At 34.3% G+C, this 18,655-nt stretch overlaps 1 protein-coding gene across 3 annotated transcripts in view; it reads right to left on the bottom strand.

Moving 5' to 3' along the window:
* LOC106879468 (synaptotagmin-1) overlaps positions 1 to 18,655 on the bottom strand; it is a 467,346-nt gene that overhangs the window by 83,780 nt on the left and 364,911 nt on the right. For all 3 annotated transcript variants that reach the window (XM_052971395.1, XM_052971396.1, XM_014929042.2), the window contains exon 3: positions 1,276 to 1,710. In XM_052971395.1, the coding sequence (XP_052827355.1) occupies positions 1,276 to 1,710 (435 nt within the window). The remainder of the gene's footprint in view (positions 1 to 1,275; positions 1,711 to 18,655) is intronic.

Here is an 18,655-nt window from a genome sequence, read left to right as displayed (position 1 = left end):
ATATATATATATATATATATATATACATTTATATGTATGCGTTTGGGTGAAGCATATATGAATCTTTGTCTTTCAGTATCTTACTCCACGAATAGGTATACGAAGTTATCGTTGGGTATTTTATCCAAAAACAAATGGACTAGATTGGATTATGAATTTATTATTATAGAGGACCTTGAGCATAGGTCTCTGGGACAGTGAGAAATATAATCCAGTTTATTGCGTCTTGTACAAGTCTGAATCCTATTTTATCGATACCAAGAAGGAATGCAAAGAGATGTTAGTAAATAACACAAGGCATTTAATCCGTAACTCTTCTTATTTTTCCAATCCACTGCCCATTATCTCCATATAGTAAAAGTAAACTAATTTGCACGAGTTTAAACTGCAATTGAATTCATTTGATGTTACACTTAAGCTGACAATTCACAAGAAAATGCAATGAACGTTCCAATATCACCAAACGGACCAAAGGCATTGGTTTAGAAGAAATATTAGCGTCCCAATGTAATTGCTTTGTGATATTTTGTTCTATGTACTGACTTCAAACACTATAGGAGTCAACTTTGAGTGCTCTGGAGTCAAAAGAATTAATATCAATCATATACTAAATCAGCTATATCCGTTGCCTGTTTGTATAACAATGCAAGAAATCGTTATAGTAAAACTTAAGCCAGTCACTGGCTTGCTTATTCAGCAATTCAAATTCGTTGCAGTTTTATTGATGTTCGACGAAGGAATTAATCCAGGCTTAAGCATGAGACAACAGTTAATAATTATAGGAGACGAGATTTCTGTATATCCTGCTGCTCTGAAAATTATTTCTGACGTAATTGGTAAAATTTATATTGTGAACAAATAACTTTCTCGATCATGTTACCACAAGGGTATATCATCAGAGTTAAATTTTACACGAGTTAAAAACAAAATCGATAAAATTATAATTTATAGATTATAGTAAATGAATTAAATATAAATTATCTCGAACAAAGCGAGCAAGCACTATGTGGTAAAAAAAAAGATTGATGTGCTTAGCGACATGTGACGTCAAATCAGCTTCACTTCTCAGCATAAACAACATTTTTTCACCGATAGTATTAAGAAAACGATGATCATCACATATATGTCCTTTACTACTGAGATATAGAGTTAAACATGTAACAAAAGATGATAATTTATGCATATAGCTTTTCATGAGATAAACAGAATGAATGCATGCATACACACATGCATACACATATACAGAAAATAAGTGGTAATATATGTGATATTCACCCGATCTTTATCTTCTGAGGTTATTTTCATGATATTTTTCCAAATGATCACTTTATCCGATAAATCAACATCGCACAACGCCATCTGTACTTTGCCAATACTGTTTCCCCGTGAAAATTTGTCATGATGAACTAAAAGTATTTCCAAAGTAGACGTCCTCAGGTCTCCGGCCGGCATTTCAAACACAAATTCTTCCTCGAATTTGGGATTTAATGTACTTTTCAACACTTTACCGTTTAACTGATTCCAGCGTTTCGGCAAGATGGATACTTTACAGAAAGGGTCAACTGTACCATTATTTTCACAAGGAACCAAATCCCGTGCCTGGATAATCTTAACAGTCAACAAAGACTTGTCTTTGTTATAATGAATGCTAAAATTAAGCGTTCCACGGCCTTCCTCCTGAATGCTTGGTACTGATTTGTTCCGAACCAGCTGCAAATAAAAAGAAATAAATAAAACGTTAAAATTACACAATGTTCAAAATATTGATTCTATATTTCTCTCAAGGTCAGGTATTTTCTAGCTGTGATGCTTGTATTTTTTACATAAATATAAACAGTTAAACTAAACGGAAATGCTTGCAAATAGATAATTACTTAGATCAATGAGTGAGTGACTCACATTAATAAGTGGCACTTCAGTAGTAAACATACAAGCGAACAAACAATACTAAGAGACATGTGATGGTGTAACTTGGAATGAACTAAAGTTTTACTAACGACGGAAGAAGGTTTGTGCTAGTAAGCAAAATCCTGATGCACATTCGACTTGGCGGAATTTTAATAGTCACAGTATAGGGAAACTGTAGGTACATAGCAGATATGCAACTTTCTTTTTCCATGTTTCTCGGTTATCAGCCAATGTGAAATTTTCCACCATCCTGCTCCATACCCATTCTAATTACTGTTGAGATAAACCCTTTATGGTCTTCCTGTAATTCTTTGACGAAGTGACTTTCCGTTCTTGATCATCTTCACAAGATTTATGATATAACAGTGTTGTACTACATGACCAGCTCACTCTATTTCCTACTTACCGACAAGTGATAGAAGCGTTTTGTGGTTCATATTCTGACCGGTTTCTTACCAATTACTTTGTTTTAATAGTCTATAACTTTTATATATTTTAGATTATCAATAATTTCAAGGACAAACACGGGAGCTTCTATGTAGTCATTCGACTTGCTTAGAAATGGTAAGCAAATCTTCCTCAAATCACACCCTACCTTTTAAAGAAAGGACTTGTGGACTAAAGTAATCATGTATGAAAATAAGAACAAAACTGACATTTCTAGAAACTTTTTAAGCATAGGTTTTTTTTTCGATCAGGATTGGGTTTCAGCTAAACAGTAACAGTGATGGCTTCATGAGTCAATGATGCAGTCTCCACTCGGTTCATTACCATGTTAGAGCTAGCAGTTAAGTCTTACTTCGATCACAACCCGCTCTTTAAAAAAAAATGTTATATAGAGCAATGCAAGCCAGGATAGATAGAAATATAAAATGGTCACGCCGAACTGAGCTGGGATTAAAAGGCAATAACAAAATAATAATTCAGTCTAATATTGGCGCAAAGCCTGAAATTTTGAGTTGAGGCAGATAGTTTGATTTCAGCAACCTCAGTACCTACAGTTGGAAAGAATAATTATTCGGCGTGCCAACGATTTTGCCAGCTTGTGCCTTAACAACCACACCAATAATGGATACTCTTCAAAAAGTATAAGAAATTTTTATTTTAAATTATAAATGTAGTTAATAGAATTAATAAGTTTTAGGTTTTTTATTGTAAAGATAAGTTGAAATGTGGCAGTTATGGACTTTCGTTATTCTTAAAACAAATATATCTAATCAAATCTCTTTCTGATTAAGATTGTTCGTAAGGCAGCAACGTATTTCGTGTAATGCAACTTCAAACAAAGGTTGAAATATCGCAAATAAAGATAATTCTTTTTCCGTACATTTGATGATGTCTTTATAAGAACACCACACATCCTGGTCCTTTCCCAGTTAAATTAGGGAGCCTTTAACACTTTTTAGAAGATCAGCTCATTTTAAAATAATATTATTATGAGACATCCTAAAGTTATTTCCGTCCAACAGCGTCCATTGTCCAACAGCGTCCATTGTCCCATTGCTATGTGGTATATTGGTTTCAAATTTTGGCACAAGGATAGCAATTTCAGAGGCGGTGGAAGTCGATTACATCGACATCAGTGCTCAACTAGTACTTATTTAATCGATCCCCAGAGAATGAAAGGCAAAGCTAACCTCACAACATAAAGACAGACGAAATGCCGCTACGGGTTTTGCCTGGCGAGCCAGTGATTCTACTGGCTCACCAACTTATTGCAATGCGATATATTGTCACATTGAAACACTTCTTTACAGATATAAACAAAAATTTCAATGTTAGAAAAAATTGATGAATTTTTCTCTTCCAACACGCGTACAAACACACATTTATACAAGCATATATATATATATATATATATATATATATATATATATATATATATATATATATATATGACAAACACAAAATATGAACAGAATTACCAATATATTCTTTTAGATAACATCATTTATCAGTTCATTTTTGTACAATGTTTTATGGAAAATTATATTTATGAAGCATTTCGTGACACTAGCTAATAATATAATATATCATCGAAATTGGCTTGATATAAATGAGATTTCTACGATTGTTTGACAAGACACTGCCATTTTATTGATATCAATTCTTTGCTTCAATTGTAAAAGCGTCGCGAACACTTTATGTATGTAAGAGGATGTCTAAACCGCTAAATGTTATAATGAAGTTGTTGTAACATACTCTTTTTAGCGAGCACGAAGACTTTAATTAATCGAAATTATACCTGTATCAAGAGAGGTGAACATTGTATCAGACCACAACTATTGCTGTCATGTGAAGATTATACTTCGTCAAGGAATCCAAATTTGTAATTAAAGAATTCCATTTCTTAAACTGTCATATTGCTTTGCAAACTTCTTTCTTTAAACTTAATAGTTTTTTCTATGTTATGTCACGAAACTCACACGATCGACATACTTTATAACTTTAGAAATATAGTTATTAAAATTAATACCAACACATTTTGCTTGGTATCATGCTGAATTTCAGATTTTTTCATCATAAAGTCAGTATTCGGATGGATGACATGAAACATAATATCTATGTATTGGAACAAGAATATTTCTGATAGTAATGGTACTGTCTACAATAAAAACTCAATAGAAATACGAAAGCAAAAATACTGAGTTATCTCCTATTAGAAGCTCGAGATGAGAGGTCTGCGAGTAGAATTTGGTAAACTCTGCAGAGCCCTGTCGTATATGTCTTTGTTTATGCATGTATTTATGCTTCTTACTGATTTTGTTTTAAATTATATGTATTCTTCTGCCTTGAGAGGAGCTGGTTCCCAACAAAGACACAAATTTTTACTCCTGGGATTTGAATAACAGCAACGATACGTAATTAAGTAAATTTCCAAGCAGTCGTTTATAAATATTTTCCTTTTCACTGATTTTTAGAGGTGTTTATAGCTTCAGGACAACTGATCTTTATGTTGGCGTATGACTTTTACTTTCCTTCTCAAAGGGCTATATCGGGCGTATTATGTTTTGCATTTGGTATAAGTATTGATACTTCTTGAGCGTACCAAATGCTAGGAGATACTGCCTATAACTATATCAAAATAGATTTTCCTAAATATAGCATTGCATATTGTTTTAGCATAAACATCCTGTCACAATAGAAGGTATATTTTGGGGTAGCTGCTGATAGCTATATATAAAGCGATTATGTGTTACGTAAATGACATTTTCTCATGCACCTTGGGAGTTAAAGGGCTCCATTGATGTATATATAATGATGTGTGTTCGAAGTATTGTAATTTTGAGCGTATGCACGTCGGTGTTCTTCGACAAAATACATAAGAAAGAACAAAAACATTGACAAGCAAATCGAAAAACTAATGCATTTCTAACAAACTCCCTTGCGATGCTTGTTCGGAACTATGTTACAGACACTTTATTGAGACTTCCACCATGATTAATATATCGAAACAGTGATTAAGTCGTTAGGAGTCTGAAACCAACGAAGAAATACTTCACCAATTGCAATATACATATACATGCATAAATAAACACAAATACACACAAACATAAGCACACACTCTCTCTTTCTCTCTCTCTCTCTTTCTGTCTCTCTCTCTCTTTCTCTCTGTCTCTCTTTCTCTCTGTCTCTTTCTCTCTGTCTCTTTCTCTCTGTCTCTTTCTCTCTGTCTCTTTCTCTCTCTCTCTTTCTCTATCTCTCTTTCTCTCTCTCTCTTTCTCTCTCTCTTTCTCTCACTCTCTTTCTCTCTCTGTCTCTCTGTCTCTCTCTCTCTCTCACTCTCTCTCTATCTATTTATCTATGTTTCTCTCTATCCCTCTCTCACGTACGCAAACCTCTATACATATATTCAAGAACACAGCACAAATAATTACCGTAAAGATCAGCCGAAACAATATCCAAAGTTTCAGATAAACTCTAACTAAATAATTGGATTAAATATTATTTACTCTTGTTAAGACAAAAGATAAATTAAAATTATTTTATAATAATTTTCGCCGTAGTTTATATGAATTTTAGAGATAAGAATCTTTGAATGATTGTCCATGTTATAATTATAAAAATATTTCAGACTATTTCTAAATACTATGTCTTCTGTCTTTCGTTTCATGACTCTCACTTCTCAATCCTCTCTCTGTCTCCCTCTGTCAATATATATATATTTAATAAACACAATATATGTTTTTATCTGCTACTATTAGTTTCATGTGATGAGAGCATGACAGTATTTTTTACAGGTCTGGTGTCTCAGCACATACTTCAGGCACGGACCACATTGCATAACAAACTAAAAATGGGACGAGAGGATGAGAGATAAAGCGAGAAAAGGCGCGAAAGAATTAGATAAAAAAGGTAAAGGGTTGCAAAAACGGAAAAAGACAAAGAAAACAGAAAGAAGCAGATTAGAGTCATTTCGCCTTTGACAGTAAAATAAAGTTGAAAAGATAGTGGCTTAGAGTTTGTGGTACAGCTGTTCAGTTTGTAGAGGATAGCACTTTCCAGTTCGTCAACAGGAACTTAGACATATGCTTACAACCGCTGAAAATTTCGGATCTATAAGTCAGCATTTTGTTAGAGTTGTTAGATCTGAAAAGAATCTATGTTCTTTCAGTTACGCCTAACTTACATGCTTTTGATCCGTTATCATATGGTGTGGATTTTTCGACTATTTCCCACTTTATCATATGTAGTGTGGTGTTCAACTTCAAACCCCATACGTAGTTACCCAACTTAGCAGCTTTACTTTTGTCCTTCTGTCGGAAGAAGGATATGTAATTAGCATAGCGATTTTTGAATTCACCTTCACATAGTTCGATATAGCTCCTCTTATCGGTTCTGTTATAATCTAGTGTTGCTGTAACCTCTGCCTCATACATGCTGGATTTAATCATGTTTCTCTGGTCTAGTGGATAGGTTCCTGAGTCTCGACAGTTATAACTGTGAGTGGGCTTGGGCTATTGGTGTTCTCATGAAATGATGCTTTTCATATTGGGACAGCAGCTATATCAGCGTCTATTAAACATTTTCCTATAACTGTGATTTTCTGGAAAATGTTTGTCCAAGAAAGAATCGATTACTTATGTTAGTTTTTACAATAAGGGAAAAGAAGTGGTGCAAACAAATAATTTTCCTCTGTCTATTTTCAGGTCTATTATTTTCTCTTTATCAAAGGTTTTGTTGGAGTTCCTGAAGCCTTGCACGTGTTTCGGGATTACTATCTGCAGTCTATAGTACTGTTGTGTCGACGCCCCCAGACGATGAACTAGGCTATCCCAATACGTAGATATAGAGCGAGAAGTCTAGACGTCGAGTAGTTGAGTAGAGGTCATCCGAACGTGCGAAATAACAGTGGCGACAAGGATGAGATAGCTCACACAGCCACTGTGTAGTATTACAATATAACCGTGGCGACCAGGATTTCTTAGCTCACACAGCCACTGTGTAGTATTACGATATAACAGTGGCGACCAGGATTTCTTAGCTCAGACAGCCACTGTGTAGTATTACGATATAACAGTGGCGACCAGGTTTTCTTAGCTCACACAGCCACTGTGTAGTATTACGATATAACATTCGCGACGAGGATCTCGTAGCTCACAGCCACTGTGTAGTATTGCGATTGAACAGGTACCATGCTATTCGTTCAAGTATCTAATACTTCCCTGATTATTCTGGCCGTGCCAAGGAAGCAAACCTTTTGTAACAGTTCTACTGGGCACGCTATTCCAATTTCCTTTATATTTCTATTGATGCCTTTTGATACTGTTCCCAAGGGCCTAAAAATAATTGGCACTATTTTCACCTCCTTCATTTTCCGTAGCCGGGCTATTTCGTACTTAAGAGGGTTGTATTTATCTATCTATCTTTTCGCGTTCCTTCTTCACTATTTGTGGGTGAAAGGGTATGCAACATTAATTATATAGCATATATAATGCACCTTGTCCACCACCACTAGGTCCGGTTTGTTATGTTCTAGCACCTGATCTGTTTGGATTGGGAAATTCCAGACGATTTTACTAGTCTCCGACCTTTCCACTCTCTGCAGTTTGTACTCATACCACATCCTTTTGCTTGTACTCCATTGTGAACTGTATGTTTGGGTTGACGCTGTTCAATAGTCTTTTGAATTTCAGGAGTTTATCTGTGTTTTCATTCCAGAGTATGAAATAGTCATCTAGGAATCTTTTCTAATTTTCTTTTATGTATTGGGAAACGCGGGTTTCCAAAGGTAGATAGAGATTCCTGCTATATTATTACTTCCGGGTAGCCCATTGTTAGGTTCGCGATGACTGGGGCTGCCCTATATATACGTTTATATATTGGTTTTGCAAGATTCTTGATGTGGATTCGAGTATTGAAACAGATATTGGCTAAGCTGGCAACATGGCCATCCCCAAATACAACAATATATATATATATATATATATATATATATATATATATATATATATGTGCATGTGTGTACGTGTGTGTGTATATAAAATATGAAATATAGGCAGTTGTGCATTAAATCTGTAGATAAGTACAGTAATTAATAACTGAATTAATAGGATGCTACATGATCTCTGCCTCAAGGTGACATATTTAAAAAATGTTCTGTATTTAATTACAAATTTGAGGGTCATCAGGATTACTGTTTGTTTCGTTGTTGAACATTGTACTTCGTATTTCGGATATTGCAGGATGGATACTGCGGTGCTTGAAGTTAACGTTACAGGGCATACGCTCTGTTTCGCTATCTTTTTAAACATTTCACTTAAGTGAAATTATTTCATTTGGATTTTTTTTTTCCTGTATAATTCATCAAACATCAAATAAAAATTCATTAACTCTTCCTGTGTAGTGAATGTAATCGCTTCTCTCACCAATTTGATTCACTTGTCAATCGAAAGTCTTTCAACGACAACTGCTTTTTTTTTTATCAGTTCTTTTGTTTTTATCAGCATTAAGAGTCTGAAAGTTAGCGCAAAACCAATGGCACTTTGTTGACATTCATCCATTCGGTTACATTTTTTTCATTTAGATAACTTGCCATTTCCTTGGCAACAGGTCTTGTGACACTTTTTGCATAGTCAAGCAAATTACGAAGAACTTTTTTGCGTTTGATACAAGGAATCCTGTAAAATCATTGTCAACATATTTATCTAGTGAATTTTCAAATGTCAAAATAGGTCACACTTTAGCAATGAACCAAAAAACATCTTCCGTTTGATATTCATTAGTAAATGTTGGTACAGACTTGCTTGCATTCATTGTATCTAACATATATTTTATGAAAAGTGACCGATATTTCGTTTTTATAGAGCACAGTGTTATGGGTCGTGCAACCGAATAACTGAAGTACAATTTTGGTGGTAAATAGACTGTGCAAACATTTTCTTTTACGTGAACTCAGCTTTGGTGTGCGCTGAACAATTGTGCTCAATTCTAAAATGCAAAAACACGGTACATACAACGTCACCTGTGGTCACGCAGTTGGGTGTGATGGAGACTACATAGGTCAAACTTGATTGACCGTGAGGGACAGACTGGCGATACACAGGCAGAAAATCCGGGACACCACGACCAGGAAAATTCCCATAAGCAAATACCTAGATCAATTCTTCGCAGACATAAATCCGAAATACCAAATCTTCCCTCTCTATTTATGCACCGGAAACACTTCAACTCAATTCCGATTGAATAAAGAAAAGATTCTCTTTAAACAATATAAACTGCAACTAAATCTCCTTTAATAACACAGTAGAAAGAAGAAAAGCTCAATCTCTCCATTAAAAAAAACAACAACCAGATACAACAGACGTAATTCGAAAATTCTAGTAACAAGCTCTCTCCTAGATTTGGAAACCCCAACTCCAAATCACTGTACAATAATACCATACACCTCAAGCACCACTTCTCACTACATCAATGAAATTTTACCTCCGATCAGAACCAGACCCTCAGAAAAACTGACTCCTTAAGAGAATTAACCAGAATGGTTGATGACCATTGGGCAAATACTAACAACCGAGTCACTTCAGGGAGGTCAACCAAGCAGAATGCCAAACTTGACCAAAACAAAAACAGGTTCTTTATATTAAAATAAAGTGACGTCACGAAACACACTACCAATCAAAACCTGTTCCTATGTTCCGGGATCCAACCAACCAACCAACCAACCAACCAACCAACCAAAACACTAATGCCAGAACAAAATCTATTTTTTGATCAAAATCATCCACCAGAAAGAACAAGACGTCATCAAAATTATAACGAATCAAAATTAGATCCTGTCACATAAAAACATATATATACACAAGATAATCTCTGATTTCCCCAAAACTCCGTTAAAAGTGAAAAGAATAGTGCGTGACAGAAAAAAGAACTACACGCAAGACGACAGAAACTGTAAAAGAAATTATTTTTTCTCCTTTTCTTTTTCCTCTCTCTTGTTTACGTATTCTATAAAAACTCAATATGACCGAGCTTTTAGTAATGTGCATTTATTATATTCTTCGCCGATCATTTGCTTTGATATTATCTATCCCTGTAATTGAATTTTATGTTAACGTTTGATCGTTTAAATATGTTTGTTCCATTTCTACTTCGTAACTTTAAACTGTGTAAAAAGCCCATTGTTTTATAAACACTGCTACCATATATAAACTAAAAATTGTTGCAACTAATTTGGTATTAATGTGAATAAATCTATTTAAAAACAACTACACATTTTTCATATTCAAGTGCATTTTCAAAAACAAATTCTATATTTTTCCTGCGTGGGAATACACCTCTCTTCCTTCCATATGTACAGGGTGCGATGGGTAAATTGTCGCCATTTTATATTTTTAATTTCACGCATGCGCATTGGTTGTTTTTGATTTGGTCGACTGCACAGTATAGTAGGGTGCGGTCAATAAATTGTCGTCTAAATTGCGCGTAAATGAAAATAACACTGACATCATATTGTGACAGATATATTTACCGAAATTACATAAAAATATCTAGAAATACTAAAGAGGATATTTATTCAATAAAATCGTCATTGGCTTCAACCACGGCCTCCAGACGATTTCGAAATCTTCTGCAGCTCTTCTGGTCGGTCTCCTTGTTTAAGATGCTGAATGCTGCTATAATCCTTGCGTTCAGTTCATCTTTGGTTTTACGAGGAGTTTTGTTGGTCTTCGCTCAACTGCGTCCCACACATAATAATCAAGGGGGTTGCAGTCTGGGGAGTTAGGTGGTCAGATGTTAGTGGTGATGTGACGGCAGAAATTGTCTGACAGCCATGACTGGGTTCTCCTGCTTGTGTGGCATGGTGCAGAGTCGTGTTGCCAGACATAGGGTCTTCCAGTAGCCACCATCTTGACCCAGGGCAGCACTACCTTCTCCAGGCACTTGAGGTAGGCCTCCGTTTTGAGTTTGAGGCCGTGTGGGGGGAGATGAATGGAGGCATAACGTCGCCATCATTAGTGATCCCTCCAAACACTATGATTAACACCAAATAACTCTGAAATGTTCTTCTTTGAGCTTCCGGCGCGAATGCCAATCAGTGCAGCATGTCATTTCCAAATTTCGTGGTGCTGTTTTACTCACAGACGGTGCCCAACTGACCCTACGATACTATGCAGTCGACAAAATCAAAAACAATATGCATGCGCGAAATTAAAATATCAAATGGCGACAATTTACCCATTGCAGTCTGTATGTATGTATGTATGTGTGTATGTATGTATGTATGCATGCATATATGTGTGTGCGTGTGTAAATATGAATGCATACACACACATTGATACACATGCATTCAAATACACACATACACAACTCTCACCACACACATCTGGTTGAACCATGCAAACGGTGGTGTTTTAAACATTGATTAGAACATTTTCTTACATAGATTTCAATAAAAAAACTGGAAATTAATATATTTTCATATCAAAAATATGTGCCTAAACATGAAAGTTTACGCGCGTGTCAGCGTGTTCTAAGAGTATATGTGTGCCAATGTGACTGTGTATATACTTGTGCCTAGGTTTAAACTGTTTTTTCTTATACTTATGTCGTATAACGTGTCTTTCGGGACTTGATTTCATCTACACTGCATAATCACTATAATGTAATGGTGGAGATTAGTTAAAGTATATATAAAGTGTGAATACATTTGTTTATGACATTGCTATACGTTAGAATATACGACTCCGATTTATTGGAACAGAAGCGATATTTCTGTTCATTATATGTTCGTTATCTTTAGAAAATGGAAAAAATATAATATAAAGTATAACATTTAATTATAATTAATTTCATATTCATTAATTTTTACACCAGTCTAATTTATTTGAATATTGCCTCGTAAATTTATTTTGATATCACCATCGTAAATATTAATGAGTTAATCATGACAACAAAATTTTTTTTCAGACAAAATGTTAATTCAAACATATGATTAGAATAAAACCCTTAATTACTAGGCGCAATAAAATATATATTCTTTGACTGCAGCATTCAGAAATAACAAAGTAAATTAGTCTATATATTTCGTTAAATGTTCTGAATAAATAATTTAAATGTAGCACGAAGTACTAAATGCTCTTTATATACGAAGCATAGGAACATCAGAACAGCTTAATTGATTAACAGTTTTAACATATTTGAGATTTAGAGAAACTTTTCTCTTTTTTTGATGTTATCTAATTTTATAGAATTTATTTATTTAAAATACAGGCGAATAAGCTAAGTAAATTGTAAAACTCAAACTATTTAGTAAATCAATTATCTCAGATCAACTGTCTGTCAATTGAATTTTATTTTACCGTTTTTATCTTTGCTCTCTTCTTTGCGCGTAAAGGTTATATTTTATAGACTTTTCTCGTAAAGCAAGGTCCTAGACAATTGATTCGAACCTAGACACCACTAAAAACTTAGTTGTATGTATTTTAAAATGATGAAAAGCAAAGATAACTATTTAATGCAATGAATTTAGAGTATTGAGCACTTAATTATATAAAAGGTGTAGTTAATTAGTCAAATCATTCAGTATGGGAGCCCCGTTAAACTATAAATTCTTGCCACCTTTCTCTCGTGTCAGAAGTGCTTGCCTTTCCGGTATCTATGGCTGAAACGGAGATAATAATTCCGAAATGGATGGATCCCACAATCTGGTTAGGTAGCACTGTAAGCTCACTAAGTATATTTACACCTATTTGTCTCTGCGAGAAGTTTTCTCCATGACAAAATACAGTGAATGGCTTTCTTACTGGTTGAAATATGTCTCAAATATCGACTAATTAAAGAAATCGACTAACAAGCTGGCAACTTATTTTCATCACTCTCGGGGGCAGGTCGTGCGACAATCACATTCAATTGGTAGACAGTGGGTTCAATTCCCAGACCGGGTGGCACGTTGTTTTCTTGACCAAAAACACTTTATTTTAGGTTGCTCCAGTCCCCCTTTTGATCAAGCAGGGAATGTTGACCTGCTCGCCTAGCCAGCGGAGTTTCCTCATTTGAAGGCTAAAACGATGTAAAGCGCATTGTGACCAGTGGTGTGTAACATCTGACAGTCCGCTCGGCGATATGATCACGTGATATGCGTAAACACAAGCACAACACATACACATATTTATATAAATGCATTTATGTCAAAAAGAATGAGTGAGAGAAAGTGAGAAAGGGAATTGAATAAAGAGAAACTTGATACCTTCTCTCTAGATATGCACATCTTTAGGATTATAAGAATCTAACTTTCAAATTATTTTGCTTTGATTTGTTTAGTTAACGCTTTGGAAGAATCAAAGCAAAATTAATAGTGATGAACTGTGTTAGAAATTAACATAACCTTATCTCTTAATCTCACTATTTGGAATAAGCATTTGCGGCCAGCCTAAATTCATAGGTGGTACACGTACTCTAACCAGTCATTAAAAATTACACGCCCACACACACACACGCATATATATATATATATATATATATATATATATATATATATATATATATATACAAGAGCCTGTTAAAGTCTCGCTGACAACTTAATGATCTTACAAGTCATTTCACTGAAAACGCTAAGTGCCAAACCGGCATAATTACAATTTATCTGCGTAGAGAGGAAATTATTAGATATCGATCGCTGTTAAGCTAAAACATTCCGTTGATAAACAAGTAAAAAAAATGTAACAGACTTTAGAATAACATTTTTGCACATCGTATTTCAACTGGTTGTTCATAAACTCTCGACATACCACGCCAGCACAACTCGCTTTAGATTACCATATTTTGTTTTTAAATGTTAGCCTTTTGGCTGTTGATGATTGGAACCTTTCATTTACTAAGGTAACGCATGAAAATCTAAGCCTCTACGTTTTCATACTAGCTACTAAAAATAACAGCTAAAATCTTTTTCCATTGACAGTAAACTGCCTACGTAGGTTACATTGGATAATTTAGTCTGCGATATCCATAAAATGACAAGATGGTGGTGATTGGAACACCTTTAATCATACATTTGTTCGGAAAGAGCTGCGACTTGTTTGTATAACAAGGGCAAAACATTTTGCAATTTCTAGAGCTATTGTGAAACTATATTCATCGTAAAAGAAGGCGGCCAATTAGCAGAATGTCTCTTGCGCTGGACATAGTAATTAGAAGCATTTCTTCCCCTCTTTACGTTCTGAGTTCAACGGCTACTACAGTCGACCTTGCCCTTCATTCTTTAAGGGTCAATAAAATAAATACTGGAGTCGATGTAATCGATGTCCCCCTTCACTTCAAAGTTACTCATGTGCGAAAACTACTTAGAATATTTACCACAAAAGAATTGCTTGGCTATGTCTTATCCTGAGCAGATAGTTAGTCTTTAAGTTCTGAATCAATATTAAATCCAGTTTTGGTAAGTTTCTGTTTTGTAATTCACCAGTGGCATGTGAACGTTCATTATTCCAGTTATTAATAAACTGCGTACTGGTGCGGATAAAGTGACTATAATTCTCCCCCTTTCAAAATCAGTATCCTATCTTGGAAGTTGTCATTATTGGAAATTCTATAGAAGAATGATAAGCACTGGTTAGAGTTTTCATTCTTAGTTGAAGTCATTTTGATTTACGTTCTTAATGTTGGAAAAGTTTGAATTCAACACTTTCTCGTTTTGCTTTTGAAAAGTCGTATGTTAAAAAAATAAAATATTATTTTGTAATATACAGGACTTAAGAAGAGATCACTGATGAAACCATCTCCTCGCAGTGTATCCGGAGGAGGAATCAACCATGGATGAGCATGAAACCTGAGTGTCTACTTATAGGGAAGCTCAACTGATATTCATGCTAATACTTCCCTCGGCGTGAAATAGTATCAAGAAAAATAAAAAGTACCATTGCTCAATAGAATATAGTAGAAAAATATATACATTACTTTACACAATGAAGCATGATAAAAAATAATATAGCTCTGTCCATTCTTGTATATATTTATTATGTATTTGTTCGGGATCTGAATAATTCATTAAAACGTTTATATAAATCCCTACTCGGCCAAGCATTAGAAAATAATTGATTGAATAATGGTAAAGGAATATAATTGATCGAATAATGATAAATTGAAAATGACGAAACTGAAGTTCAGTATGTGCATGTGGTTATAATGATGAAATCGCATATAACAATGAATTAAAAATGACAGAAGATTCTTTACCAAATCCTCATAGGGTTATATAAAACAATTTTAGAAATAATAAAAAAAAATATTCACATCAAATAGAATGTTTAATAAATACCACCCGAACGCTATTACAATTTAGTTTGTTCAAGCGATCTTCATACATATTATCTAGTCTTCGGTTAGTTTCTAATTGCAAATGTAAATATGATTTCAGCCAAAATATTAGTTGTAAAATCACATAAATCATCAAAATAAAATGCTGGAAATTTAAAAAATGAATACTATAAACTTAGTTGATAAATTTATCAGACGTACATCTATCTGTCATTGTGTTTTCGGTTGATTAACTGTTTTTAAACTACTGACAGTAAATCGAAATGATAGAACTCTCTTCGCTGATAATTAGAGTTTTTCCGCCGTGAATAACATCTATAAATGCCCGTCACTACATCTCCCTCTTAAAAATTCCCACCTTCTCACTATCCTCTATTTTATAGTTTTATTCATCTTCTCATTTTCTAGATAAATATGAATTAACAAATATTGTTTTCTCAATTATGAGTGATATATTTATTTTTGACTACAGTTGACTGGCAAACAGACACATTTTACAAAAGTCGGAGATAACGAGTTTCGATTTAGATTAAAAATATGAACAAACATGTTCTTTATCAGTACTAAAAGGTAATCTTCTTGAGAATTAATTTAGCACCAAAACTGAACAATAAAAAGAAATTGTAAACCCGCTCTTTACGAATCCTCAACACAAAAGTATGGTGTTTATTAAAATATATATCTTTCGCATGTGCGTTTATTTGAAAGCTTAAGCAGACTGGTTCTGAGTTGTAGATAACACGCACATAAAAATATGCACGCATAAATGCCCGTTCACATAAGTGCATAGAAACACACCACAGAGAGAGAGAGAGAGAGAGAGAGAGAGAGAGAGAGAGAGAGAGAGAGAGAGAGAGAGAGAGAGAGAGAGAGAGAGAGAGAGAAAGAGAGAGAGATATTGGGAGTATGTGAGAGAGTTAGAGAGAGAGGTTGGGAGTGTGTGAGAGGCATAAAGTGCGAGAGAGAGATTGAAAGAAAGAGAGACAGAAATACAGACAGAGTGCCAGACAAAATAGAAGAAAGAGAAAAGAAAAGAATGAGTGAAAGCATGCTATATAAACCAAAAGATTATTGGTGCCAAAAATCATACGTGTGAACAATCTTTATCAACTCCAGACGATATATATTTATGGTAATAACACAATCCAAAAAGTTCATCGGTCGAGTTTGAACAGTCAACTGCACATACATGCATTCTTGTCACCCTTTTCCAATATACCGTTTTCTATCCGAAACTTGGGCTGGCACATCCTTACACCAGTATCATCCATGGTGTTACTTGTCAGAATAATAATGTTATTGTTAAAATTGCTAATACTGCAAGGATTTTTCTCGTTGACAAATCTAATCGGTGATATCTACAATCAAAAGCATTCCAGCCTTGACTATTTCGTCGTTTTGAGGCTTCTTCACTGGTATATTAGTCAATATTAGTCAATTTCCTTATTTAAGGTGTGTGATTTAGTGGTTAGGGTGTTGAACTCATAATTGTAAGATATGATTTTGAAGACATGACTGTTTTTTCTTGCTGTTCTGAGATGATTTTAAAATTTCATAATTTGCTACTTTAGTATGCAATAGTAGGGTTGTCTGACATTATTGTTTTACCAATATATCACAAGTCAGAATTATATATTGACAAATGTCAGGAACGTCCATGGGCACAAAATTTGCATCCACGTACACCAACTTGATCTATGAGAAATCCTAAGCAACCTTGAGGAAATAATTCAACTTTTTAAAAAGAAAACTGAAAGAAGTTTCTAGATGGTTGCTTCATTTGTGGAAGGAAAATATTGACAAACTGAAGCAATTCCACAATCTTATGAACAACATAAATCCTTGCATTCAATTCATCATGGAATTTAGCAACAATGTACACACTACCGTAAAACCGGCATATACTTTAAATCCACCTACGCACGACAATACCTCCTTTTCACATCATGTTACTCAAAGTACACACAAAGTATCAGCCAATTCAGTCTAGCTAAACGAATAGGCACAATTGTGTCAAACACTGAAACGAGAAACTGAAGGTTAAACGAAATATAAGAAATACTTATAATAAGAAAATACTCCATAAAACAGCTTGAAGTTGCAATTCAGAACTCCAAAGAAACTGATATTTAAGAACTACGAATAACAAAACCGAAGAAAGGAAAGATACTATCTCATATATTTTAATCCAAGAAACACCGAATATTTCACCAACATATATCTAAAGTTACCAATGTTAATACAAGACTAACAAAGGAAAATGTCTGGGAAAATCATCCAATTATAAAAAGCAAGATGTATACAAAATCTTTAAAAAAAAAGATTATTGACTAATGCAAATGTATATACTCAAAGGGGCTGATCCAAAAGTATGGAGACGATCAGAAGATTACGAATTTCATTTCAATGGGATTTTACCTTTCAAATGAGAAACGAGTTCCCCTGCAATTCGGACAACCCAATCTGTATTACAACATGTGAGGATACTGAGAATACTACATCGGACAAAAGGGCATGACATTAAGAAAAAGAATAACGATACACTGACATCAAATCAAGGAACCATGCAAAAGAAATATACTACTAAATGAACATAGATAACTGTGGGGAACATATCATAGAAAACAATTCTGTTTTCCCTTTCTTCTAGTGAAGTGACTCAATGGCGAAACAGAAACTAAACAATAAAGAAACATATGTGATTAACAAATACAAGCTAAAACTCAAAATATGATGCTTTAGTTAACTCACAACACTGAATATACACGCAGGGCGTTCCTCCAGTGGGTTACACAAATGCAAATTCTCTCTAAATGATAACCAAAGTGTTGGGAATAGCGATAACGTTACCGAGTTGAAAGAAATAGAAATATAACTGTCAGTATGTTTATACTAACATCTTTATTGCGTACTATTTTCTGACCATATATACATCGACAGTTACTCATTTCATATGTATAACTGAAAGAATGTAATCGTATATATGTATATA

This window comes from Octopus bimaculoides, chromosome 1 (genome assembly GCF_001194135.2).
Source record: "Octopus bimaculoides isolate UCB-OBI-ISO-001 chromosome 1, ASM119413v2, whole genome shotgun sequence".
NCBI lineage: Eukaryota > Metazoa > Mollusca > Cephalopoda > Octopoda > Octopodidae > Octopus > Octopus bimaculoides.
This window is presented reverse-complemented; position numbering and strand designations above follow the sequence as displayed.